The sequence below is a fragment of the Strigops habroptila genome, chromosome 16, assembly GCF_004027225.2.
Source record: "Strigops habroptila isolate Jane chromosome 16, bStrHab1.2.pri, whole genome shotgun sequence".
In the NCBI taxonomy this organism is placed as follows: Eukaryota; Metazoa; Chordata; class Aves; order Psittaciformes; family Psittacidae; genus Strigops; species Strigops habroptila.
In genome coordinates, this window is record NC_044292.2 from 140844 (window position 1) to 166878 (window position 26035).

Below are 26035 nucleotides of genomic sequence, written 5' to 3' on the forward strand. Positions count from 1 at the left end.
TTACCTAGCTACAAATACAGTCAGGTTTTAAAGATGCAGGCAGATCTGAAGAAAACATTCTTAAGCCTCAAAGGTCAACCTTGTGTCACAAGGCATGAGTAATTCTGCTGGCTACAAAAGCAGTTGCACATACTTTTTATTTGTACAGAGAATCTATTAACTCTTTATGTATTCATAACCCCATATTTATTTATCTATAATTTATCTGATTCCTGTGTTTTGTCTGGGTGCAGAGGTTGAGAAGTATGATGAAAACCTCCATGAAAAGGTTGTTGAACAAGGTGGAGGACAAAAGCGATACTACTTTGAAAACCTGAAAATTAGTGTCCCTCAAATCAAGTTGAGTGTCTTCACTTCCAACAAGCTGCCTCTGGACCTCAAGGTATGCCAGTGCGTTCACAGAGTATGCTTCCAAGTAAAGAGATTCTATTGTAGGAGGAAAAGGGAACAGCAGCTTCAACTAACTACTGTTAATTTCTGTTTACTCTTCCATTATTTAAGTTACAAATAATAGAAGAGTTCCAGTAGCTTCTATTATTTAATGTGCATAATTTACAGTCTCTTCTGTAATATTCTTTCATTTTTGTAATTTCAGTTGAAGCACAGCCAGCTTCACCTAACTCACTACTTTACAAAGGATCTTAGTTACATTCGTGGTAGTGTAAAGAGCTTAAAGGGAGTGTCTGTCGAACAGAAGGGCTGATGTGAAGAATTAAAATAAGAAGTTGCTCAACATAGGGAGCAGAAATACAGGACAACTCAGAGTGTTTTCATCCAAAAAATGTTGTTGCAGTAGGAGGGTTTGCATGAGCACTGTGCAGTTTGGTTCAGTATCGAATTGAATTCAGATTGAGTGTGGACTTAGAGAAGTGGAAAATCCTTTGTCCCTTTCACATGGTAATACATGTTGTGGCACAGTTGTTCAAGTGAACCACGGATTCCAAATTACAGCAAGAAGATAATCTCACCCAACTTGTGCTACCAAGCTGTGTGTTGGGACCTTCTTGGACCTAACAAGGTGGCAACGGTCTGCAATATTTCAATTCCCTCTGATCTAATGCAGCTGATTTCCTCCAAGGTGAGGGAGCTGAAGCAAGACGAACCGACCAAACCATAAAATTCCTCCCCACTGTGGAGGAACTGAGCTGCTGCCTATTCAACTTCTGTGCTCAAAACCCAAAATCGAGACACTGGGCAGGCTTTTTTGTGCCCTTGATATTAAGGACATTGGGGTGTGCAAGCTTTTAAAGAAGTTGAGTTTTGTGTTACTTGTTACTTGTTACTTTACATGTTACTCCATGTAAATCGTGGAGTCCTGCGAGGACGACCCAGGATATCATCAGTCCTGCATTCTTTTATTGTTTTTACCAACTCCTTGTGCAAAGGAGGAACATTGAGCAGCAGCAGCAATACTCCTTGCCACTGAACATCAGCAGTGTCTTGAATGCGTTTGCACTTGAGCTTCAACTTCAAAATGCTTATCATCTGATTATCTCAAATTTAGAGAGAAAAAACAGTGTTAGTGATGGGTGCCTTTAAGAACCCAGTAATGCACACTGTTCTGTTTGAATTTCCTACAGCCTTGGGTATATGATTGCCTCTAGATGTGTCTTGGCAGCCACCAGCAGTGTTCCCAAGAGAAGGCTTGGCATATACATTATTTCCCTTCCCCCTAAATGATAACGGTCACTGACTGTATTCTGGATATTGACTTCCACATAAAGAATTCCATTCAGTTTTGTAGCAGAGTTCAGGGTGGGAGGGAGAGAATAATCACAGTAGAGCCTTTGTAGAAGTTTTTCTGACTACCTCTAATGTTCCTGGCTTGGGCATTGCTGTCTGGTAATTTGGTGTAGAGAGATTATTTTTATTGGGTACCAATATTAACAAAGTTGCCTTTTAGAATATCCGATAGTTAAACAGGAAATTACTTCCTACCCAAGTGAATAATGAGGACTAGTGTAGTTAGTCGTCCATTTACTGAAAAATAGGCCCTTTCTTACTTGCAAACTGAACTGAGACCTGTAATGTACATTAAGTGCCTGCAGATGGCAGAAGACCTCACAGTACCTACTACCAAGCGTGCTTTCGTGATGAACGTAGATATAACACAAGTATCAGGCTTCTTACTTCTCCAGATTTTCTGATGCTGGTGACTGTGCAGATGCGATCATCAAGACCTCAAATAGAAAGGATCCCTTTCTTTCTTAAAAGATTAGTTCTCTTGTTAAATTTTCCAACATTATTTATGTGTGTGCATATACAGCTATATAGCTTGTCCACCCTAAATGGGGGATTTTTTATGTATAGATTGTACATGTTACAGATAGCTCATGGGCTAATTACTGCTTTAGTTTTCTTCCTTGAAAATTATTGAAAAAGCTTGTTTAAAGTATCTCAGTACACCACATAATGTTAAGAAATGAGCCTCAGGTTTGCAAGAAATTCCAGCTCATCCTGACACTTAATCCAGTCATAGAACTTCAACAGGGTGGAAAATACCCAGTTTTTAATTCACTACATATCAAAGAAATTCATTTAAGGTTGTGTTTAATTGAACATTAGAGCAGTTATGGCAAAGTGCTAAGTGTAGAATCTTAAAAACATTTTGTTTTGAACCAGATTGCATCAGGAAGGGTGTTTAGTGACTGTGTTGTTACTGAAGAAATGCAGTTCTAATAATGGATCGTTACTTACAAGTCAAAGTTTTGTGGAGTGCTTGCCCTCTCTATCGAAGCATCTGCATGGCGGTTGTACACTGCTCTAGCGGCTTCAGTTAATTTTGGGTTGTTATCCATTTAAAGATTAATTCACTTGGGTGCTGTGGATGAGAGAGAGAAAAATTAAAGTAGCAATATCTTTTATTTAATTAGGCATTGAAAAGCACTCTGGGATTTCCTCTAATCCGATTTGAAGATGCTGTGATTAATCTGGATCCTTTCACTAGGGTCCATCCATACGAAACTCAGGAGTTTATCATTAATGACATTCTGAAACACTTTCAAGAGGTAAGTATCTTACAGATCTTACTGTGCCAGAGGCTGAGCTTCTCTTGATCAATGAGTTCTATCGTCAGGGTGTGGGAATGCTTTCTTGACTATTTACGTCAGTGTTAGTGCTGTGTTGCTTTGGTACATGGAGAAATAGCATCACATGCTTCTAAGAATACACTGCATTTTAGGATTAAACTGTTGTTGATCTTACTGGTATTCATGTATTGATTTCTTCAGTAAAACAACCTGGGTTTGTATATCCTTTTATTGTGGGTGGGACTTTTCATCAATCGTGCTGCTGGTAGTGTGATCCATAAGTGATATTTCATTCTTCCTGTTGATTTTCCAGGAGCTGCTTAGTCAGGCAGCAAGGATTCTAGGCTCTGTGGATTTCCTTGGCAACCCTATGGGTCTGTTGAATGATGTTTCAGAAGGTGTTACTGGACTTATAAAATATGGCAACGTTGGTGGTCTCATAAGAAATGTCACACATGGAGTATCAAACTCAGCTGCAAAGGTAATGATTATGATATTAATTAATAAATTTGATAAAACAGTAAGCAAAAAGTAGTGGGGAAACGAGTTAAACAGAATTATTGACCATCTTTAAATTGCTTTATGTCCTGCTCATTTTGTAAAAATTGATTTTGAACTGTAGATTTCTTTGGAATCACTTCATATGTACACTGCAGGGATGCTAGGGACCCTGCTGCAGTCAGGGAAACCACTCAAGACCTTACTCTTGATACACATGTATTTGCAGGTTAAATGCACAGTGAGAACTAAAATGTTGCTCAGGTGTAGCGTCATCTCCTACGTGCAAATGATGAAAGTTATGTGTATAATATGTATGTATAAAGAGAACACTATAGACATTTGGAGTATTTGAGGAGTTTAGTTGAACAGGGGTTGTTAGCTTTTATTTTTGATGTGAATATCAATTATTGTGCTAACACTTCAGTTAATTTTTTTCTATGCCAAATAGCAGCAAAGAAGGGAGTTCCTAGATTGCTAAACATTTATCTTTAGTTTAATTCCAAAGTCTCTGCATGGTTGAACATTCTTTTGTACTTGCTGATAATGACTGAGGGAATTCAGTTATATCTGTGTTATCAGTGAAAATAACTATCTTTAGTGCCAGAGAGTTATGATCTGCAACAGCAGCCATAAAGAGGAAGTGGGTTTGATCATGGTTGATACTGTATTTGATAGTTCTTGAAATATGTTCTTGAAATAGCTTTCATTGCATACGTGGTGTGTCAACATGTACCTTAAATGAACTTTGTGATCCCAGGTAGAACTGGCATAATGCTTTCTTCACATAAGGATGTGGTGTTAAATTGTTTTTTTGAAAATTTTTTGCTTCCTATTGTTGTCATTTTTCAGACTGGTAAGTCTGTGCATCTGTATTATCATGGTTTATCCTTTCAGAACGTAATCCACCTATTTGTATACAAAGAAATTACTTCTTTTGCCCATGTTAGTGGGAAAAAGCAATTCAGAAGATGAAAAAGGTGACATGTAGAGTTTGCATAGCTACATGTAGCTCAAGACTAACATTATCAAACTGAGTTAAACTGCCAGAGAGATCTCCAGCCCGTCACCAAGTGCGGAGCTTTGAGCATGTCTAACCCAGCTAGACGATAAGCTGAGCCATGGGTAAGATAACACACACCTTCTCTATTGTAATTATCTTGTTCCCAGCATTAGCCCATTTGGGGCAATTCCAAGAAATTCAAACAAAATACTGTTGTGTTGATATTACTGTCCTAACCCACACTAGGTGGTTGTCTGTACTTTCTACTCATGGTTCCAGTCTCTTGTGACCCATCCACCCCACCCAATAGAGTGTTTCTTTAGGGTTTCCTTTCTGTAAAGTGTTGTTTCCTCATCACAGTCACATTTGCAGCAACAGTCTCATAAATCTCTCTTTAAAAGGCACGAGCCTTCCTCTGTTTCCCACAAGGGCAAGGTCATTCTCTGAACTTTGGAGTCATTTGTAACCAAGGGGTTTGTGAAGGCGATTTTCAGATGTAGAAGGGCAGTTGGATGCTGAACTCCCTTCAAAATTCAATGGGAGCTGAGGGCCTGCTTTCCATTTATACCTTTGAAAATCACCCCATGGACTATTTATCTGTCTTCCCAGGTATTTTTTTCTTTCTCCTTGATATATCCGAAATGTCTGTGATGCAAATGTCACACAGTTCCCTTTTAAAAGCTTTTTGTATGGGTTATGGATTTGTCCTTTTGCAGAACAAGGAGAGAATTATATCATTTAGGAAAGCTTACTAGTACATTATGGAATTCCTTGATTAATCCTCCTTCCAAAACATGGATCTTAATTCTACATAGAAAATAATAGTAAAAAAAGGCTTAAATGATCAGAATAATTCTTTCCTTTATGTTGCACTTCTTTAGGCACCTAATTCTGCTAGAAAACTAAGCCAGAAATGTCCCTATGATAAGAAATTGACATTTCAAGTACAGTTTGTGATGTGTTATATACATGGTACAGCGTAGAACTTTGTCTTTTACTCCCCTCTGCTCTATCATGTATGTGCCTTACGATTGTGTCTAGGACGTGAAATTTTGGGAAACAAAAAAAATGTAATTCCAATTACTCGAGAAAAACATGACTGAAGTGATAGATCATTTTCGTCTTGCTGCTGGTGCTCTATAGGGAAAGTATTTTAAAGTATGTTTTCACTGCATGAATTTCCACCTGATGCAGCTGTGCTGCAGAGGCCTCCCTCACCTTCAGCTTGTTGTGTGGAGCTGGTAGCTACTGCAGCTACACAGGCCAGCGTTCTGCACAGAAATTGGTGCCTGGAACGCCACCCATTTGGGTTGGTTTGAGTACCTGACTTGTAAAGTGTCTAGAATAAAAATCTAGCCTAGATTTTAAGATGCATTAGCTTTTAAGTTGTGGCTAGAGAGATAAACCTTAATACGATAATCATCACTTTAAAGGAAGCACTGCTTGCCCGAATTGAAAAGGAAGCTATTGGAGTTGTATCTGGTTTTGTCATCTTATTGCTTTTCTATTTTATAGTTCTGCTGATTATCCCTGCAATGGCTTTTCCATGCATTTCGGAACATGAAGTGGGTAATGCCGTCTTTCAAGTGGAGAGCTGCAGTGTATTTAAGTTGGCACCAAACCTTAGGTTAAATAAAGTTCACTACAGACAGTTTTGTAGTTTTTATCCCTTGGAGACTCCAAGTTCTGTATTTTAAGAAGTTCTTTGATCCTAAATATAGACACCTGGGGGAATTTCATTCCCTCTGAATAGAGACTTCTATAGTTGCCATATGCATCAAAATGTCTTGCATTCTTGGCATCCACACTTTTTCTTTTATATTTCCCCTGTTAGGCATGATAGCACTAAATCCTAAATTATTCCTAGTTCAGAGGTGATTAATTAGAAATGAATACTGAATACTGAATTAGCATTGGAACAAAAATGTTCCATAGCTTGTGTTGTCCACATGGAAAATTAAGCGTGGTTGTGTTACTGGCAGATAGGTGTTGTGCTGACTTAATGAAATAACTGGTAGTAAGGGATTGAAAAGATTAATCAACTTGTCGATACTGTATTTAATTTGTCTGATCCTTTCAATCCTTACAAGGAATTCTGTTATCTTTTATGAATTATGAGCATGTAGTGATGTAGTTGTCATGATTCTGCAGCTGGGCTTCGCTTCTGGATGGAAATAATTCTTGTGTCCCTCCCTCCCAATAAAAAGAATTTCATGAACTTTTTGAAAGAGCTTAATTTTCATATTGAACTTTGAAGTTTCCAGTGAGAAATTTCATTAGGCTTCTTAAAGGAAGGTAAAGCAACAGCCACAGTTGAATTTCCTCATTAGGTTTTTGTGGAAGCTTGCAGAGTTCTGAGAGGTGCAGGCTTCCTTAGGCTTGGAGCAGGCACCCAGGGCGCCAAAACTTACATACAGAGAGGAGTTGCAACATATTGTATGGTGGGTGTTTGTTTCCTTTTATGGGTGAGGAAGAAGCACAGTTCTGCTTGGACTTCTGCTTGGACTTAGATTCTGTATCTATTTTAATTCAGTTCAGGGTGCTGGCAGAGGTGTTTAGGTGCTTAACAGAGGTAGGAAAAGAGAGGTGGGGTGTTGGAACCAGGTAAGAAAATTGTAAGCCTAGTAAGGGTACAGATACTGCTCCTGGCAAGTGTTTGACATGGAAGCGTTTGTAGAAGAGGAACATGAAAGCAATACGCAGGGAAAAGGGAGTTTTAACCCTCATTGTAAGATAAATCAAAGCAGAATCTCAAGTGGTTGGCAGAGGCAGAAGAATAAAGATAACTGAATGGAAAATGAAGAGGAAGTAATAAAGGGATTATTTAAAAACAAATCATGAACAAGTGTTTGACTTGTACAAATGTTAACTGTAGCAAAACTGGCAATAAATAACATGAGGAGTAGATGTAGCAGAGCTCGGAAGGTAGGTACGATTTATGCAGGTTCTGCCTAGGAATAGACAGAAATGTTTGCAGAGCAGTCAAAGCTGATGGTTCCCTTTTGTTTGAAGCTTCTTAGTTCATGTAACTAACCACTCTTACTCCATACCATTCAGAAGCAGGAACAACTGCCTCTCTTTGGAGACACTGTGGTTTAGTAGTTCAAGGAATATTAGCTCAAAATGCAATTCACGTAGCTGAAAAAATAAATCATATCTTGATGAGAGGGAACTTGTGACAAAAGCCTTTGTATATGAGGCCTGAGGAAGATGTACTTGGTGGTGTTTTCCTCAGGAGAGTATTAAAACAGTCAACTGATAATGTAGAACGATCATGGTGGCATTCAAGTTCTGAGTTTCCTACCATTCTATATGTGAAAGTTTCTTTTGACTCACTACTCTTCTGTTTAACTGCTAAGAGCAGAATGTGAGTCATCACTGGCAGCCTCATACTGGACAAAAATGAGGAAGGCTGGAATACATGTCATCTTTGGGGGCAACTCTAGAGATTTACACTTGTGTTTTACTTGGGGAAAGCTGACAGTTGTCCTTTGCAAGGGAAGTCCAGGTACTGAAGTTGTGGGATTTAGTAGCAATGGCCATAAAGAATTTTTTTTTTTTTTTTTTTTCTGTTCCTAGAAGTGATTTATACAGTTCAGGTCAAATGTAGCATTCCCTGTGGTTCCTTCAGTGTAAGCGTCAGGTTTTTCTCCCCGTGTTTTCTCTAGTGATGTGTAGGGGCTGCTGTGGTTCTGGTGACACATCCAGGTGGCACTGCAGATTGTCTTCTGTTTACCCAGCACTCCATTCAGAGAGGAGCAGTTCACGTGCAGGTTCAAGTGCTGAGCAGTGAGAATCTGCATGAAAATGTGCAGATGATGAGATGGAAAGTAATTGACATTCCCAGGCAGAAATTTTCAGTGCTGGGAGGAGCACTGTAGCTGAGGCCATTTCCTCGTTTCCTGGCAGTTTTAAAAGACAGCAAGTTTTATGGCCAATTAGTGACAATCAAAAGCCATGGAAATTGTCACTTTTTATGTGCAGAACATCTGGTGTCTGTAATCAGTATCTTTGAAAGAGGTTTTAGGATAAAGGATTGTCTTTGAGAAGTTTGAGGTATTATTTTGTTCTTCCTGTTTTTCATTTGTATCATGGGATAAAATGTGTGTGGCCGGCATCCAGGCTGGAAGTTTCCTTCACAGTTCAGGTTAAATTCAGCCTTTCTTTTGCAAAGCTGCTTACACAAAGTATTTGTGAACAGGCTTTGCCTACAGTGTATTTTTATGTGGAGAAATGGGCATGGGTAAGATCAAATGAATAGTGATGAGTTCTGTGGGAAGAACTCTTTTGATCTGGACTTGATGTCTTAAACGTGCCCATTTGGGATCAAACTGACACACTGGTGGTGGCTTCGAAGGAGCCTTTTCCAGGAGAAATTACTCAGTCAACAGTGAGGATCCTGCAGCAGTGCAACAACCACAAACAGAGAGATGCTTGTCTGTGTACAGAAAACTGCAAGTGGCATTGAAGGGTTTTACCAGCTGATCTTCTTGCAAAATAGAATAGAATGTTCCTGTTTTGCTGACTCATAGGGGAATTAAGTGAAAAAAGGAGAGTTTAAAATGTGGTATGCAAAAATGTTGCTAAATCATAAGCTGTGAAATTAGAAAGAGACATTTATCATGGAGATGAAATGAAATTTGATTTTAACCTGCAGTTTTGGAATGGTGAGCATGTCATGAAAAAGGCACTTATATCCTATGTATCACCATTAGCATCTGAAGGGGAAAAAATGGGGTGTGGGTTTGAAATTAATTACTTCAGTCTTGACAAAAGGCTAATTACACCTCCCTACTGTATAGATAAAGGTACATAGTATATGTTAAATAGTGCAGATTTAAACTTGAAATTCCTTGGCTGTGTGTTCCTGGGGAATGAAAAGAATATTTTTATATCCATGGGAGATGGTCAAGTTACTTTCTGAAGCTCTAACAGTAGATGTCTGACATCAGTTCAACAGATCCAAACTCATCATCCCTCTGAGCTGTTCACTATTTACGCTGCACATGGGGTGGCAGGGCGGATTATCAGGTTTGCATTTAGTTTTGTTTGGAAATCTAGTGGGACGCAGGAAACTGGGGGGAGGTTTAATGGGAGGGTCTTTGAGACCCCAAGTGTGGTCACAGGGGAATATGGCAGAAAAGTGGCTGGAAGGGGACTGACCGCTGGGGTTTACTGTGGGTGCAAATGCACCATGAGGATAAAAAATCAGCAGAGTTGGTAAAGATGATGTTAAAACCCAGCCCTGAAATGCTGCCCTCTAAGTACGTCGTTGTTAGGTATTAACTGTGGGAACTGAACTAGATCTCTCCAAGCTTTTTCCTGTGTTTTCAGTGTACAGAGGGGGTTTTAAGGAGGGGGGTGGAGTCGGGCAAATAATTCCATTCCCCAAAAATAAACAAACAGGAAGACCTTAAAGCTCTGTAAGAGTTAAATCTGGGGGGATGGGAATTATCTGTTAAGAGTATTAGTTGTTTAATAAAGCACAGTTGTCCTCCAGATGAACCCGCCAGTGACTCTGCAACTGGGGTCATTCCAAGTTCACGCTGTGGACTTTTGCTGCCTTCTGTGTCTGTGAGAGCAGCCGGGGTTCCCGCAGGGATCACTCACTCGGCCCCGTAACACGAGCCCATGGCCAGGGGCACCTGCTGGTGCAGCCCCGGGGGCGCCCCAGGGAACCTGCCTGGCTCCGGGGAGTATGGAGGGAACCACAGGATCTGGGACCCCGACCCATCCCGCATCCACACAGCAGCGTGCTGGGGGCTTCACAGATCACCCAGCCAACACGCTGCTGTCAGGCTGCATTAGGAAGCTTAGTTAACTATGGGATGTAAGCTAATTAAAGCTTAACTCAGGTTATATGACATAAATAGGGGGGGAGAATGTGGCACAGAATCTCAAGCAGCATATATTTGTTCAGTGGGAAAAGCCGTTGCCTCATGGTCATCAGTAATTTAGAGAGGGTCAGAGTTTATGTCTCCCTTAAAATGAGAAGCTTATGATAGCATTTTGTATGTTCTAAATTAAGAGTGTGTCAGTCCTAGTCCCAGCTTCACTATACATTTCTCTCTGCACAATTTGACTTGATTAAAAATGCATTTCAGGCTTAGTGTGAACGGTCCTTTCTGTTTGGGCTTAATAGTTGACCTCGGTATGTGTGCAAGTGTGAAGGAAAGTGTAAAAGTCTGTAGCATCCGAATTCAGCTGAATTCACAAACTCTCCTGCTTAAATACCTGAGTAACTCTTAACAGACTGACTGGAGCTGCGGTTAAAAGTAGGTTGTGGGACAACTTCACACAGCTAGGCCCTGCAAATCTGACAAACACCTGCTATTGTTTCACATACTTAAAGCATTTCATTTTTCACTCCTGGTGAAATGGCCACAGTGATGTGAGGGAGGAAGCTGTTGTCTGCTTACTGACTTCCAGTTTGTAAAATTAAGCATGTAGTGCTTCCATTCCATCTGAGGATGGCTGACTGCTCTAAAGCCCTTTTTTAAGCACAAACCCTAACAGCATGGATGCATGTCACATTTACACTGTGATGATTTTTTCCTCCGTATAGTGAAATAAATGCTTAATTTTGAACTGTTGTATTTTACTCTTGGAAGTCAGCGTAAAAATTGGCTTCCTCTAAAATACCTGGAACAGGATGGAGAGATGTAGGAAATGAAGGTGGTTTGTAATGATACTGCTACAAAGCAAGTAACCACAAGGGATTAAACTTAAATTTAGATTTTGAACATTCAGACATAGTCCACTGTATTTAATCACTTGGCTGAACACAACTGCCGCAACTTCTGTTCAGCAGGGAAGGGAGTGGGATACTCAAAGTAGCCTCTAGTTTCTAATACCATCAATCTACTTAAGTTCCTTGTATAATTTATAGCTATGCTTTTTGTTAACTGTTTTAAATACATATAAAATACATGTTGACATTTTATTTCAAATATATTTAGTTATATCTAAAGAAACAGGTCATTGTTGCATGGTAGAAAGGCAGCTTATTAGTGTTTGTTTTAAAACTTGAAAAAATAATTATCTGTAAATCATTTTGTAATATATAAGAATATATATTCTGGGGCAAAGGGTCACAGTATTTTCCAGCTAATATTTACTGTGTGTATGTAAATATTTATTTGGATTTTAATGTTAGGTTCACAGTATGCACTGATTTGAGATGTTATTTCCTTTCAAGTCTCTGAGATGCCTGTTGCTTCTGTTGGTAGTACATCAGAAGGAAGGTAAACGTCAAGGTAGCAGAGGGGAGGAAGATGATGTTCCAAAACCAATGTTCCTGCGAGGAAGAATGTGTTTAACAGAACTTGCATTCAGATATCTGATAATCACTGTTCTTTCTTTACCTATCCAGCCTTTGTTTCCTGCTATGAGCAGCTCTTCTCTTTCATGTGGACAGTTAATTATATTTACGGGAGTTAATGTTGAAACTGTGGTTTGATGTTTAACCATCATGACTAGGGATTTTCATGTTTTGGAAAATGTACGAGTGTGTGTGAGAACCAAAGATGACATAATTTACAATTTACATTAGACTTTCTAACTTAAATAAATTTTAAGTACTCTTTTCTACCTTGCTGAAATAACTGTGCTTTAGTCTCTGATAGCCAGCTTTCATTATTGGAGATAACAGTGTGAACATCATCAATATGTGGTGTTTGAGATCTCTTTGAAAGGTGCTTGGTTTGGGGTGACAGTTGAATGCAGTTCAACAAAGCCAAGGTGAGAACTGAATAAACCCTGTGATTTCTACTTCAAATGCAGCTGCTTGTGAGTTTTGCACAGAAGTTATAACTGACCTATTTCATCACTTTCTTCCTTGAAAGTCCATCGTGGAATGTTCTGCTTTGCTCAGTCAATAATATTTGTAAATGTACCATTCTCTGATGTTAGAATTACAATGGAATGTTTGGACTAAAGTCACAATTGTGTTTTTATCCTTTTGGGATGTCCTTAGAGGACCAGGCAGTGCCAAGAGCTTAGCAAGACTTTAGAAGATGACTTAAACTGTATTTCCATGCTGTGTGCTTCACGCATCTGGCGTAGAGGGAACATACAGTACAAAGTCTAGAATTAGTTTTCATTTGCTTTGAATTCTCCCTGTGCCCCAAAAGCCTTATTGTTTGGCACCAACTTTGACTCACAAACACTGCATGTGGCTGGTTTTGTTTCTCTTCTATTGCTTGAAACAGTGGTACAAGTTATTGTGGCAAAACTTTCTTCGTATTGGTCCTTTAAAAATAAAACAAACACCAAAAAAGCCCAAAACATGAGGTTAGTTTCTTGTACAGATACTATTTGAACTGCTTTTGCAGATCGTGGTAGATGGGTAATATTCATTGGTGACACTGTGTAAATGTAAAAGAAGGAATGATGAATCTCCTGTTTACTGGAGTCTGCAGAGGCGGCGGCTCAGGCCTGCCTGCCCCAGGCTTGGGGCAGTGCAATAGCATTCCCAATAATCCTGAAATGCTGGGAGTGGTTTACATGTTGTTCCAAAGATAGTGCTCACAGTAGCATAATATCCTGGAATTTGGAGGGAAATACTTCACCCGCCTCAGGAGGATCAGTTTGTGTTAGACCCCATGGGCTTAAGTTAATGAAGTGCAGTGGGGTGTATTTTCCACTTGCAGTACATTACCAGTTAGTAGCGTCACATCATATGTCAACCTGTGTGGGATGAAAACCAGTGATCAAGTGTCTTTAGAATGTAGACCTGGAAGAAAAGGCCAGTGTCTCTTTGCAGAGGGGAAATGCAGGAGGTACATTCTGCTCTGGGGACAAAAAAAGTCAGAGGAGAATGAGGGTATCTATGGATGAAGGTGGCCAAATGCTCAGATGACTGGAGCTTTTTGGAGAGCTTTTTCTGTCCAGGTAGAATGGATGAGGCAAAGCGTTCAGCAGTGCATTTTAATGATAAGGTGAAATATTTTTAGTACTTGAAATGACAGAACTTTCAGTGAGTAGATCCACACTTTGCTTTGTTTGGAGATGGCAGGTTGACAGGCAGAATACCCACCTTCATGTACTTGATGTGTGGGCTGGCTGCATCAGTAATGCTGTCATGTGCCTTTTGGTTCAGAAGCAGGTAACTTAGCTGGTACTGAGGTATCCTGATGGAATTCTGTTTCAAGGAAAAGGATATCTGAAACAGGGAAAAATGCAGAGATAAAAGACCAAGTTACTAATTTCTTTTTTTCACTGGCAAGCAGACAAAGAACTCATTATGAAAATTAGGATAGAGAAGGAGGGAGACTGGTTTTTAGAAGTCCCTTGATTAGTTTCGTGTTTGTTTGGCAGACTGTTGTATTTAGTTATGTTGGTATTTACATGGTCTCAAGTAGGCTTTGAAGTTATCAGGTCACACCTTATTAGGAAAAGCTAAGGAAGACAAGGGTGGATCACACTTTTGGTGTCACCTTTGTTTATCTGGAGACTATTTTCTGCATGGCCAGGTTAACAGCTCAATAAGCCACAATCACTGCTCTTCCACAAGTCCTAGTATCTCGGTATTTAATATTGCACTTCTCAAAGGAGGCACCTAAAAGCCAGACATCTGAGGGGGGAAAGGGAAGTCTGCCTTTGTGCTTTAACATGTTCAAATCTCCCTTTTAAGTTTAAGTTGGACTTAAACTGCTGAAATTTACAGTGGTTGGTTGAGTTTTTAATCATAGAAATCTTTCTTTTTCTTTTTATGTATAGATACAATCCCATTGGCTGAAATAGGCTTCAGAAGCCATTTCAGGGACAGTATTTCTGAGGTGCACTGCAAAGGATGGTTAGGAATTTCTGGTACCTCCATCAGTTATTTCGCTCACATGGTATTCTCTCTATTGGCAGTACAAGAGATGGGGTAGGTCTTCTTAAGATCGCAAGAGAGAGTAGCACTGACACTACTGTCTGAACCTGTATTGTTCAGGAGGGACCATTCCTGGGTGCTTACTGAGGGAACCCGCTGGGTTAGGTACAAATGGAGCAGATGGCTGCGAAAGTTTGTTAAATGAGGCCAGAAAACAAACAGTACCCGAAGAGGAGGGGTGTCAAAAAGTGGTTCAACGTGAATTCATGTTTCGTAATTAATGTGAGTTGAGTTTAGATTTTGTCACCTGTATCAGGGCAAAATGGAAACATTTTGTGGTACATTTGGTACATTGGAATCTTTAAATTGTTCTATTTACAGCTGCAGTTCAGTGTTACTTTCTAAATTACACAAACAGAAATGTCCCATTTAACTTTGGTTTTACGGTTGAAGGAGACAAGGACTTTAAACCATGTGCATGTGATTTTTTTTGTTTGTTTTTTTCCTTACTAAGAGAGTAATTTACTATTACATTAAAATTTTTGCTATACACTAAACCAGATTGTTATTGACTATTAGGTGTCAGATTCTTCTTTACAGAGGAAGGAAAATCTGAGGAAAGACTGGACTATATTCATTGGAAAGGCTGGTGTGGTGGATCTGGCGAACTTAGGCAGGGGAGGAACAAAAAGAAGCAGCCAGAGCTGTAAGGAGAGCTCACCAATTTTGACCACTGTTAGTAAGTTGGTTTATTCTTGCTGGCTGGTTCATCATGCACTAATGTAACTTTCAAAATGTGTTCTTGAGAAATCATTTTCAGGCCTTGACAGATTCCTTAATGAGGTTTGAATTTTGAACGCTTATTGAGCCTTTTAATTTTTATAGTGACTACTCTAATCATCTTAAAGCATTTGTCCAGAAAACCCCCCAGCCTTAAACATGGTTAATAGTTAGCTTCAGGTTGATTTGTATTTCCAGTATAATTGTAAAAAAACCAACATCTACATGAGGTTCACAAAGAGGTCAGAAGTAATTCAGTCCCTGATCACTACGCTCTGGTTAGTGTCCGTGTGATCAAGTCACAAGAAGGGTCATGGGATTTCATTCCATTCGTGTTGTCTACTTGTTTAGATAATTGGAGCCACTGGCCTAGTTTGTCTTTGAGCTGCAAAGAAAGATCTAAACCCAGGACATGGTGTCATCAGTGAAAAAGTGACCAAAAAAGGAGGGGAGCCTCATTGAATTGTGCACATGAATTAACTGTTTGTTTCTTGTTTCATCTTTAGTGGTATTAGAATCAGAATTTCACACCAGGTTTTAGTTGTCTCCTGGTGCACACCTTAATCACAGAGGGTATTTTAACATGACTAATAGGGATGCAAAGGAGATAGTATCTGCAACAGAGCTGAGCTGAGCAACAGACAGGGCAGAGTCTGTACACAGCACGTGTGGCAGAGGAGCTGTGGTCATGCAGGACAGTTACGATTTTCACCATTGCTGCAGCCATCGAGTACCTTGGACATTCCTGTGGCACCTGGAACATTCCCCAGCCCTAGTCTAAGACACAACAAAGCATTAAATTATCATTCCAGGGGAAGTTCATTTGTTGATAGAAACTTGGAAGAAGGCTGCTGCTGTTTGAGGGAGGTACAGAAGATGACCACCTACATAGAACCAAAAATAGTTGGGTTTTAGAGGTTATTTTAGGAAAATGCCTGCTAGGAGTCCTTTTCTATAATAATATCCTGAATATGAGGTAAGGTTTTGGGTTTTTTGCCTCCCTCCCTCCACCAACCTTCTGGTTTATATCTGATTACATCAAACCAAAGGTCAACACATCACAGTAGCTCATTTTTATTTGGTGCTTTTTCATTGACTCGTACTCAGTAATGGTCAGAGTTCTCAGAACATGACCTGTTTGGACTCATATATTGTCTTTCATCTTTAAGTATATCTCAAGTCTTCCCCCACATTGTTTAAGGTAAGTGTGAGGAGAAAAATGCTCCACCCACACACATATTCAGGATTCCCCTTGGGCTTTTGTTTTACAGTGTGTAGTACCCATGGACACTTACCAACAGAGCTCTCTTTCAGTGGATCACCCCATGCGGTGCAGTGAGCATCACGGTGCTCCCCCAACAGCATTCTTGTGAGGTTTTGGAAGGTTACAGTTGGGTCACTGGCACTTCTTTTGGTGCATCTTTCACAGGCTTCATTTATTTTGACTTGACCACTGCAGTGGGGCACCTACTCAATTTTTACTGTCACCTCAGGATTTGAGTTGCAGCAGGTTAATGTACTTCAGAGATTTTTCATGGCGTGACTGTGTATATTTAACAACAGGAATCGTATAAATCTGTGTTTCACTGCTAGAATCTGGGTGTTTTCTTCAGTAAGTGTGCGTAAGAGAAACACCTTTTGTTCTTTTAATAACAGAAAAGGTTCCTCTCTTGCAGTTTGCTGGGACCTTGTCAGATGGTTTGGGAAAGACAATGGATAACAGGCATCAGACCGAACGAGAATACATACGATATCATGCTGCAACTAGTGGAGAACATCTCGTGGCTGGAATCCATGGACTTGCACATGGTAACCCTTAGCTGCAATTTTAACTCATTTCTCTTTTAAAAGCAATGATGAGATTGAAAAGAACGGTTTGCATTACCCTTGGGTGATTATTTGAAGCCAGGGACGTGGAGCTGTCGCAGGCTTTATGTTTGAATTGGTATGCTTGCAGCGTGGGGTGGGGGGATCCTTTGGTTCTTAAGTTGACAGAAACTGCATTTAAGAGAGGAGTCTTTTCACATGTAACTGGGTAAGAGTTTTTTGGCAAATTAAAATGAAGTTTCAACGAAAGTTCATCCAGAACTTCAATTTCTTTGTAGAGGCATAAAATACCCATGCAGACAGGTTTCTTGAGGGCCAGACATTAAATTACAAATCAGTACAGCTGGATTGTAGCTGTCCTCTCTTTTCTTTCAGTTCCAGAAAGCTGAGGTTCCTCAGAACCAGTACATCAGTTCAAAGTAGCATTTCACCAGTTGGGTTATATTGTTGTTTTGTTTTGGGGTTTTTAAGTCTACTAAGAACAAGAGAGATGGATTTGTGTAAAAGGCAGTGGACTAGTCTTAATTTGGCCAGCATCTCACATCGATTTAGCTTGTGATTTATCTGTTGAAGAAAGTTAAATCAATACAAGCCAAGTTTAAATCAAATATTTATGTTTTGCATCTTCTTGACTCAGTTTGTTTAAATGTCATTCTTTTAGTGCAACGGTTGCAGGCTGTGTGAAGCTAATATGGCTTTCACTAAAGCAGCAATCTTCTCTATGCTGAGCAAAAGTCTTTGTGCTGGGCTTTTGTCATAAGGAGACACTGTAGGTATTTAACTGCCTTGCCAGCCTGCTGCTTCTCTGCCAGCTTCTTCTTTTCTTGCTCCATGAGAGCATGAGAAGTTCATGAGAGGTTTCTCTCATACCAGTGTGCTGTAAAGGCTGGTATCAGTTATATTGGAGAAATGCTGAAATTGTGTTGTATTACCCATTAACTGGCAGGACTGTTTTAGTCTTAATTCTGTAGAGGTTTTAAATGTTCCTTATTCAGTTTTGTTCACTGTTTGTTTTTCAAAAAAGCAAATATCTGCTAAGTCCTCTCTGTTGAATTGTAGGAATTAGCCATAAACTGTAGTTACTCAAGAGAAGTGACGTAAATATTTTGTGCTTCTCAAGTTTGGGAGTTAAGGTGCTGTATTTCAGTTACAGACCGTGGGAGAATGCCTGGCTGCTGGAAGCTCGAGAGCCAAGTGGTGGGAAGTGTTTTTACATGGGGGCTTAAGCCAGTTCACTAAAGACATCCCAATCACATCATCCTAAGTTGTGAAATCTGTAAAGCAGGTTCTCAGATCAGGTGAACTGTTCCAAGTCTTTTGAAGCCTCACTAGGCTCTTGATTTCTTCAGAGCATTCAGGTTCCCTGCAGTGAAGATGTGCACAGAAACGTGTCAGCAACATCACAGTTAAAATCACACAGGGCCAGTTTAAATTCACTTTTTCCAGTGGAGAAATGCACTTTTCTACTTTCTGTCTCAAATTGTATAAGCTTTTGTGATAACAGGATGTTGTCACATTGTAAGTAACTGCTTCACCTCAGGAATAGATGAGGACTGTTTGTGTAAGTACAGCTGGGAAATAAAATAACATAGAAAAGTTTTAAAATACACATATTTAATGATGAATTAGATCTTCTTCTGTGGGATATTGTTGTCTGTGCCTGCATGTGTGCGTATACAGAATATAAAGTCATGAGCTCATGTAACCCATTTTGACACAGTTTTTGTGTTACATTAAGTGCCCAGTACGTTTCCATCAGGCTGCACAGTAGATGGTTGAGCCAGACAGCACTAGCCGTGCAAGGCTCTCTGATGCTTAGAGGCGACACTTGTGGCCTACTCTGCTGTTCCTGTCTTTGCTAGGAATCATTGGAGGACTGACAAGTGTAATAACTTCAACTGTGGAAGGTGTGAAGACCGAAGGAGGTGTCAGTGGCTTCATATCAGGCCTCGGCAAAGGGCTGGTGGGCACAGTAACCAAACCTGTAGCTGGGGCTCTGGACTTCGCATCGGAAACCGCACAGGCAGTGAGGGACACGGCAACTCTGAGTGGCCCCAGGTCAGTGAGCAGTTTATATTTCTGATCAATAATACTGTGAAAATGTGTATTAATACCTGCTGCAATTTCTGATCTGATTATCTTTCCTTACCCAAAGAAACAATAATTTAATCAAATTTGCTATGAGCCATTATTAGAGCTGTAGCCCATTTCATTCAGTTTGCTTTTTCTGTAATAGATGGCATTACTATAACAAGAGTGAGATTTGAACAGAAAAGCTACAACATAAAATAGGAATTATTCAGCTACAGCATTAAAGGAAAGGAAAATTTTCAGAAAGCTATAGGGAATGACATTAAACTTCTACCATGGAATCCTTATGCAGAGTTGAAATGGAAGAGTTCTCCTCCCCGCTTTACCTCCAGCTTCCACTTAGCTGTGTAGAAAAACATTTTGAAGAGTTCTGGCATCAATACAGCATTGTTATCTTCCAATTTTCATTTTCTACAGTGGTTTTCACTTATAGAAAGTGTGGCTAATGCCCTTATGTCCACATGCTTACCTGTTTACCTGTGTATGTGTGGATGTTGTGTGTCAGCACATCAGGACAGAGGCTTTAGCTTCCTTCCTGTGTTCAGTTACAAGCTTCATGTGCTCTCTACAAAATACAGTGATTATGTTTAAAATAAATGGATGTTCATTAGCACTGAGTGTGAATGTGGAAGCAGGAAAGGACCAAGTTCTAAAAAGGCTTCTCTGAGAGGAGATTCTTCTTACTGTTTGTGGCCAAGAGTTTACTTTGTATGACACTACCATGCCAGGAAGTCCTGATATACATACGTGAGATCTTGTGTGCTGAAGAAGTGAAAGACAATCCCGAGTACATTTTATTGTCAGAAAGTTAGAGAAGAATGTTTGCAAAATGTTGGGGTTTCTTGTCTTCCCGTTTGGCTTTTCGATTTCCTGTGTTTCATTATGCCTCACTTGGAGTCCTGGCATGCCCATTGTCGGTGTTTCAGTAAAGAACAGTGAGGTTGATGAAGTGTGAGTGAGGTGCAGGAAGCATTGAAGAATGAACCTAAGCGTACTTTGCTGTGAAAATGGAAGTGTTCACATGTGTACGTGTTCTGTATTTGGTACTTAGCTTGATTTGTAAAACCAAGAGGTCAAGGATACAACTTGGTAAGTACATGTGCATACACAGAGTTACACAAGAACTCTTAAGTGCATCCCGGAGAAACCACATCTACTGTTTTGCTCATACATGTCTTAATTTTGTGACTGTACAGGTAGGTTGATTGATTGATTCAGAGGTGGGGAGAAACACACCTGGCTGTACTGTTAGTTGTCTTACTAGTTGAGCTGTGTTTTTATTATAGTTTGCTTCAAGACACACATATACTTGAAGTTCATGTTTGACATACTTCTGTGAGATAGAACCTCTATACAGTAGCAATGACCTTATCAACAGTTGACACATTAGATAGCAGCTGGGAAAGGGAGAGCCTCCAACCACCTTATCTCGTGTCTGCCTGTGTGACACATCTCCCTTTACCTTGTTCACTGTCAGTTAAGAGATGAGGGTAAGACAGATGAGCTGAACCACAGTTTTGCTTCCACTAGGTTCTGAAATACTGTTGTCATAGATGAGTACAGTGAAATGATTTTAATGTCTGCACAGACTCTGCAAAAAGTTTCTGACCCAGCAACCTTCTACAAGGGGAAGCAGAACAAAAAAGAAAGAAAACCCTTTCTCAGTTACTTCTCCAGTCTACAAAATCTGATGAAAACATTTTTTTGGATAAACAAATGTACTTGAGAATATGAAGGTAATGTAGGAAGGGGGGGGAAAAACAAAACCCAAACCCACACCACCACCTATAAGCAACTTTGTGCTCATGTTTTGTTTAGTAACGGGGTTTTTTTATGTGCTTATATAATGAAGCAACCAAATTGTTCTTTTGGGGATATAAAAAACCCCAGACCATCAAAGGATTTGTACATGTTTCAGGCTGCTGTGTACCACTATCCCCCTGCCGCATTTGTTAACTGTTCAAATATGTGTGGTTTGGAATCAAAGCCGAACAGTGTTCCAGCCCCAAGCTGCTGTCGCCTGTTGAACAGAATGGTTTTGCATGCTGGGCTGTGTAGGCTCCTCCAAACTAAGTACACAGCACCAGCTAACCCTGGAATGTCTGCTTATGGTGGTAACTGATTCTCAGGGTCGTTTTGAACTTTGAAGAACCTGAGTTAAAAGCGTGGTAAGAGCGGCCTGACCTTATCTGGAGACTGGGTGCAGGTTTCCAGTATTGGCGCAGAGTTGAGTCAACCAGTTAATTCCAGTTGCATTGAAATAGTGCGATACGTAACCCTAAATTACAGGCCCCTTGCAAATCTCTAATGACATGGTAGAATTTTTAAAAAGCCCTCAATTTAAGCTGCTTGACTTCAACCATTGGATCAGTTTTGGACAAGATGAAGAATTTGAATTGACGTTGTAGGTTTTCCTAAAAGGCACGTTCTAATTCCAGCGAAGTTACTGAATTGAACTCTGAGAAAGACCGTAGCTGGTGTTACTGTGATGCTGCTACGAGGACACGAGTCTCTTTCGGCTTCAGAATGTGCTGGTTTGTGTTGCTCGCACAAACCATGTGTGTGGAACATGGAGCCAAACTAACAGGGCTGAGATGCAGATGATGGCTTTATAGCTGATGGTGGTAGTGGAAAAGGTGATGTGTTTACAGTGCTTTTTAAATGTGACTTTAGGCTGGACTTCTTCAAGGCTAATCTTACAACTTATTATGTAATCATATAATTTATTATGCTTGTTATTTATGAGTAAAGCTGCCTTAACACTTCTGAATTTTAATGTAGAGGGGAGCATAAAATAGTTGTGACAATGCAGTGTACATCTAATTTATAAACACTTAATCCTGGGACTTGATACCTTTATTTGAGTGGGTTTTATGTGTTCCAAGTACTCCAGTGTCACATACGAGAATTCTGATTATTTCCATATTGGTCATATACTGCCAAAAGTCTTGAAGGCCAGTTCAGAACAAGAAAGCTGTTATGTCTCTAGATATGCTTGGAAAGATCGCTCCTTGAAACGTGTTTTAAGTTCTAGTGCAGCACAAGGAAAGAACATTTATATTTAGACATGTGTCTAACTTACCAAGTAGTGCAGGAAACTGCCATCACAGCTTTCTCTCAGGCTTCTGCCAGGTCAGTGCAAGTTTAAGATTAGTTCTGAACTGTTGCAGCAGTTAGTGGTGTTTTCTGATAGTCACAAGGTGAAACTTACAAATAAGGAGGTAACTTCACAACCTGCCCAATCCAAATGAATTCTGTCAATGAACTAGACTGTATTAGTAAAGAACAGTTTGGGGCTGGCCAGCCATGAATAGGCACAGAAAATTCTTACGCAAATATTTAATTCTTTTAGCTATACTCCATCTGGAAAGCAGTAGCCTGTGCTCATTGTTCTTTAGTTCCCCACTTCCATGCCGTCACTCAGAAGTGTGCAACCAGGCTGCAAAGTCTGAGACAGTGTCAACAGCATGTGGTTTTTTGGTTGGTTGTGCATCCATCTCTCTGTCCATTAGCTGTGATTTTGATTGCAAGGTCGAAAGCAGTAGAGTTGAGAGCATCAACATCAGTGACACTCAGAAGAAGTAGAAAATCTGGACCTAATTATAGGGAACACCAGCTCAGCTTATATACTGCACAGTATGTCCTCAAGGTTCTCAAGTTTTATAGGTAAATATTGTTTGAACCTTAACACCTCTATATGTGTCACAAATTCTGTCCTGACGTTAGACTTGATCTAGATCTGACTTCAAGAGTCATTACAGTAATCAGATGTGTATGGGCCATGACTCTGGTGAAGGAGGCATTATTCTTCTCCTGGTAAGCCCTTCCTAAGATTTTCATAGTAGAAACCAGAGAGAAAATGTATTTATTAGCTGATACTCATTGTGCTGTGTGAATCTGGAAGTGCTGCACACAAGACAGCTTAGCTGATTCATTGCTCTGATCTGTGAATGACTTGGGCAGTGTGATTTCCTTGATATCCTCTTTCCTCTTTTCATGGTGGGATATCAGATTTTTATAATGATCTGTTTTCTTTTGAGCAGGTTTGTCCGTTTCATTCTTATGGCACTCTGTTAAATGGCTGTAGGTGTTGGCCCCACCTTCAGTCACTGTCGAACTTGACTTTATGGTTTCCATTCTTCTGTCTTTAGTCTATGCAGATTCTTCCATTGCTGCTGTTGAGCTGCTTTGAAATCCCCCAGTCTGTAAGTTCCCATCAGTACTGCATGAAAAGTGACTGTCACGTCCCTGCTCTGTGACAGGCCGTGCTCTGCAAGTCATCCAAAGCTGTGTTGGCTGGGTTTACTGCCATATCACATTGCAAATCTATACCCAGTTGTCTTCTCACTGTTTTCCCGCAGGCTTTTTCCTGTATTTCATTCTATTTTACTGCTTTGCAGGGATCTCCTTGTCATTTCATATTTGTGTTCTGCATTATTTTTCCCCAGATGAACCAGGTTGCAGTTTTGTAGGTTGAATCCCATTTCATTTCCTGCCATATTTCTGACCTCTTCAGGTCCTTTAGTACTTCACTGTCCTCACTGGAGTTTTAAAAGCCTCTTAGTTTGTCCTCTCTATATGTAACCTTAAATGCTGCTTTTACTGGAGCCTTCAAGTTAGGCAAGCCTGGGTTTGTCCCCAGACATTTTGCAGCACCTCAGCAGACGCTTCCCCCTTGAAACTTCAATCACTTTCTGTTACCAGTCTCACCTGCTCAGGAGTCTTCTATTCACTTTTAATTTATCACTGATAACTTTCTGTAGCTCTGTTCCTGAAACGTCCGCTCTGGCTCACTGAGGAAGAGGGTGTAGATGTTCTTGGAGGGTAAGTTGTTCCTTAACTGCAGCCCTGCACCTCATCAGTGTGGACCATTTAATCTCAAAACCTTACATTTTTTTTCTGAAAATGCACCTCAGCTATTTTAGTTTCTTAACTAGAAAGAGACAATAATCCACCACCCAGAACCTGAAATGATTTCTAGATAATAGAAATTAGATAGGTTGGATAGAGCCTTGGGTGACATGGTCTAGGGTGAGGTGTCCCTGCCCATGGCAGAGAGGTTGGAGCTAGGTCCTTTCCAACCCAAACCATTCTATGATTCTATAAATGAAGTTACCCTTAAGAATGAACAGAAATGCTTCTCTGTTCCTGCTGTCTCTTCATTTGTTCCTCACTGCCATTTGACACGTCTGCCTTGTAGCTGTGACTGTGGTTTTCTTTCTTACAGCTCTTTGTAAGAATGATTTATTTTTTTCTTGCCTTTCCCCAGGGTTATTTCCAAAGCAATGACTCAGGTTAGAGAAGCGTGGCCTTTCCTAGACTACACAGCAGTAAGTCTCACGTGCTGTACATCGGGGAACTAATAGTTTTTGTCAGAGAAGTCTCAGGTAATGATTATATTTGACTGGGAGAGGAGTCCTGTCAGGATTGCTTTGCATATTCGTTCCACCAGTCTACAGCCCCTCAGAGCTCTGTGGAAGGAATCCAAGCAGTTGAGGCATGTGGTTACTGTTTTGGAGTGCCTAAAATCATGAGAATTGAGGATGGAGTGTGCTGCCATCCCACACTTGACTGCACTTCTCAATCTCTACATACTCATACAGTACAGCGGAATTTGCTGTGCATGATTGAAGAAAGTAGCTGTGTTGCATGTAGTTTTCATGATCTAGCAAAGAAAGACAAACCTTTAAAACATTCATTTTGCTTAATAATATTTTATTGCAGAGTCTGTAATTCTAGAACCACACATATAAAAATGTTACTATTTCAGACCCGTACATTGGTTCATTGCAGGAGAGCACTGTTAGCTGCTCAGCACCCCCAGGAGTTTAGATGATGTGGAGATCCAAAGCTCTGTGCCAACAGAGCCCATTCCCTTTCCTTTTGGTACTTGTCACAAAACCAAACTGTAATGCTTTTTGTGCATGACTACAAATACCTCATTTTAGGTCTGAGTAATGTTTCTAGGAGGTTCTTGCTAGGTGTCTGCATTACCAGATACCATTAACATTTGGAGTGTTTGTGAAATGAGTTGTCATTACAGTTGTCTTTGTCCCCTTATTTGAGCTTGACTCAGGTGACCTATTTGGAAGGAGTGGAATTAAAACCCCACAGTTCGGACCTACAGCATACTTCATTAATGTTGTAGAGCTGTGGTTACTTTCACATCTGCTGTATATGAATGTTCTAAGTAAAAGGAGGTTTTAGGAAAAAAATATCAATTACTGGCCTGTGTTAGGCCATGTTTAATTGTACAGGTCTTGCATTTTACATCTATTAAGTAGATGTAAAGTATTTACATATTTACAGATCTATTTAGTAGTATCTTATGAGCTACACTTGGGGTAGCAGGGGCTGAGACAGGAAAACCTGAAAGCAAACACTTTACCTGTTTGTAGAAAGACGCTTTTTGAAGCCCAAGGGTTACAGCTGCTGAGGTTCATAAGTGCTCCCTTCGCATTGTACTTCTGGGGTTTTGTGCACCCTGCATATTAGCAAAGAAGCTCTGGATGGTTTAAATTCCAGTAGGGAGTGCTAAACCTTTAGTTAAAGCTTGTGCAAGTTCTTTGGTTTAAAGCCTTTCTGCTTTGCCATGTCAGAACGTATTCCTACTGCTACAACTGAACAAAAGCCTGGTTTAAGAAAACTGCGGTCCCTGGGTTCACCACTGGTAACATGTGTGTAACATTAAAAAGGGAGGCTTTATGAGGGACCAAACTGTCATTCTAAATACCAGCATCTGTTTTGTAAGAAAGAAAGATTTTCCACTCAAACATAGTGTTTAACTTGACAGTTGAGGGCAGAAAGATACCCTGGATGCATTCAGGCTGTTGGTTAAAGACAGAAGGGGACAGAGGCACTGGAATGGAACATTGTGAGGGGAAGAGTAAAAGCTCAAGTGAATAGTTAGATGAGGGTAAAATGTGAAACTGCATTTTCCTTTCGATGTCCACTCATTATTAGCAACAAATAATCTCAAAGAAATGAATG

General features: G+C 40.1%; 1 protein-coding gene across 12 annotated transcripts in view; it reads left to right on the plus strand.

The window, feature by feature from the left end:
• VPS13D (vacuolar protein sorting 13 homolog D) overlaps positions 1–26035 on the plus strand; it is a 104588-nt gene that overhangs the window by 60706 nt on the left and 17847 nt on the right. For all 12 annotated transcript variants that reach the window (XR_003994621.1, XM_030508138.1, XM_030508137.1 and 9 more), the window contains 5 exons: positions 234–382; positions 2874–3008; positions 3343–3510; positions 16804–16936; positions 18817–19012. Coding sequence is in view for 11 of the 12 variants with exons in the window: in XM_030508138.1 (XP_030363998.1) it covers positions 234–382; positions 2874–3008; positions 3343–3510; positions 16804–16936; positions 18817–19012 (781 nt within the window). In the remaining variant the exon portion in view is untranslated. The remainder of the gene's footprint in view (positions 1–233; positions 383–2873; positions 3009–3342; positions 3511–16803; positions 16937–18816; positions 19013–26035) is intronic.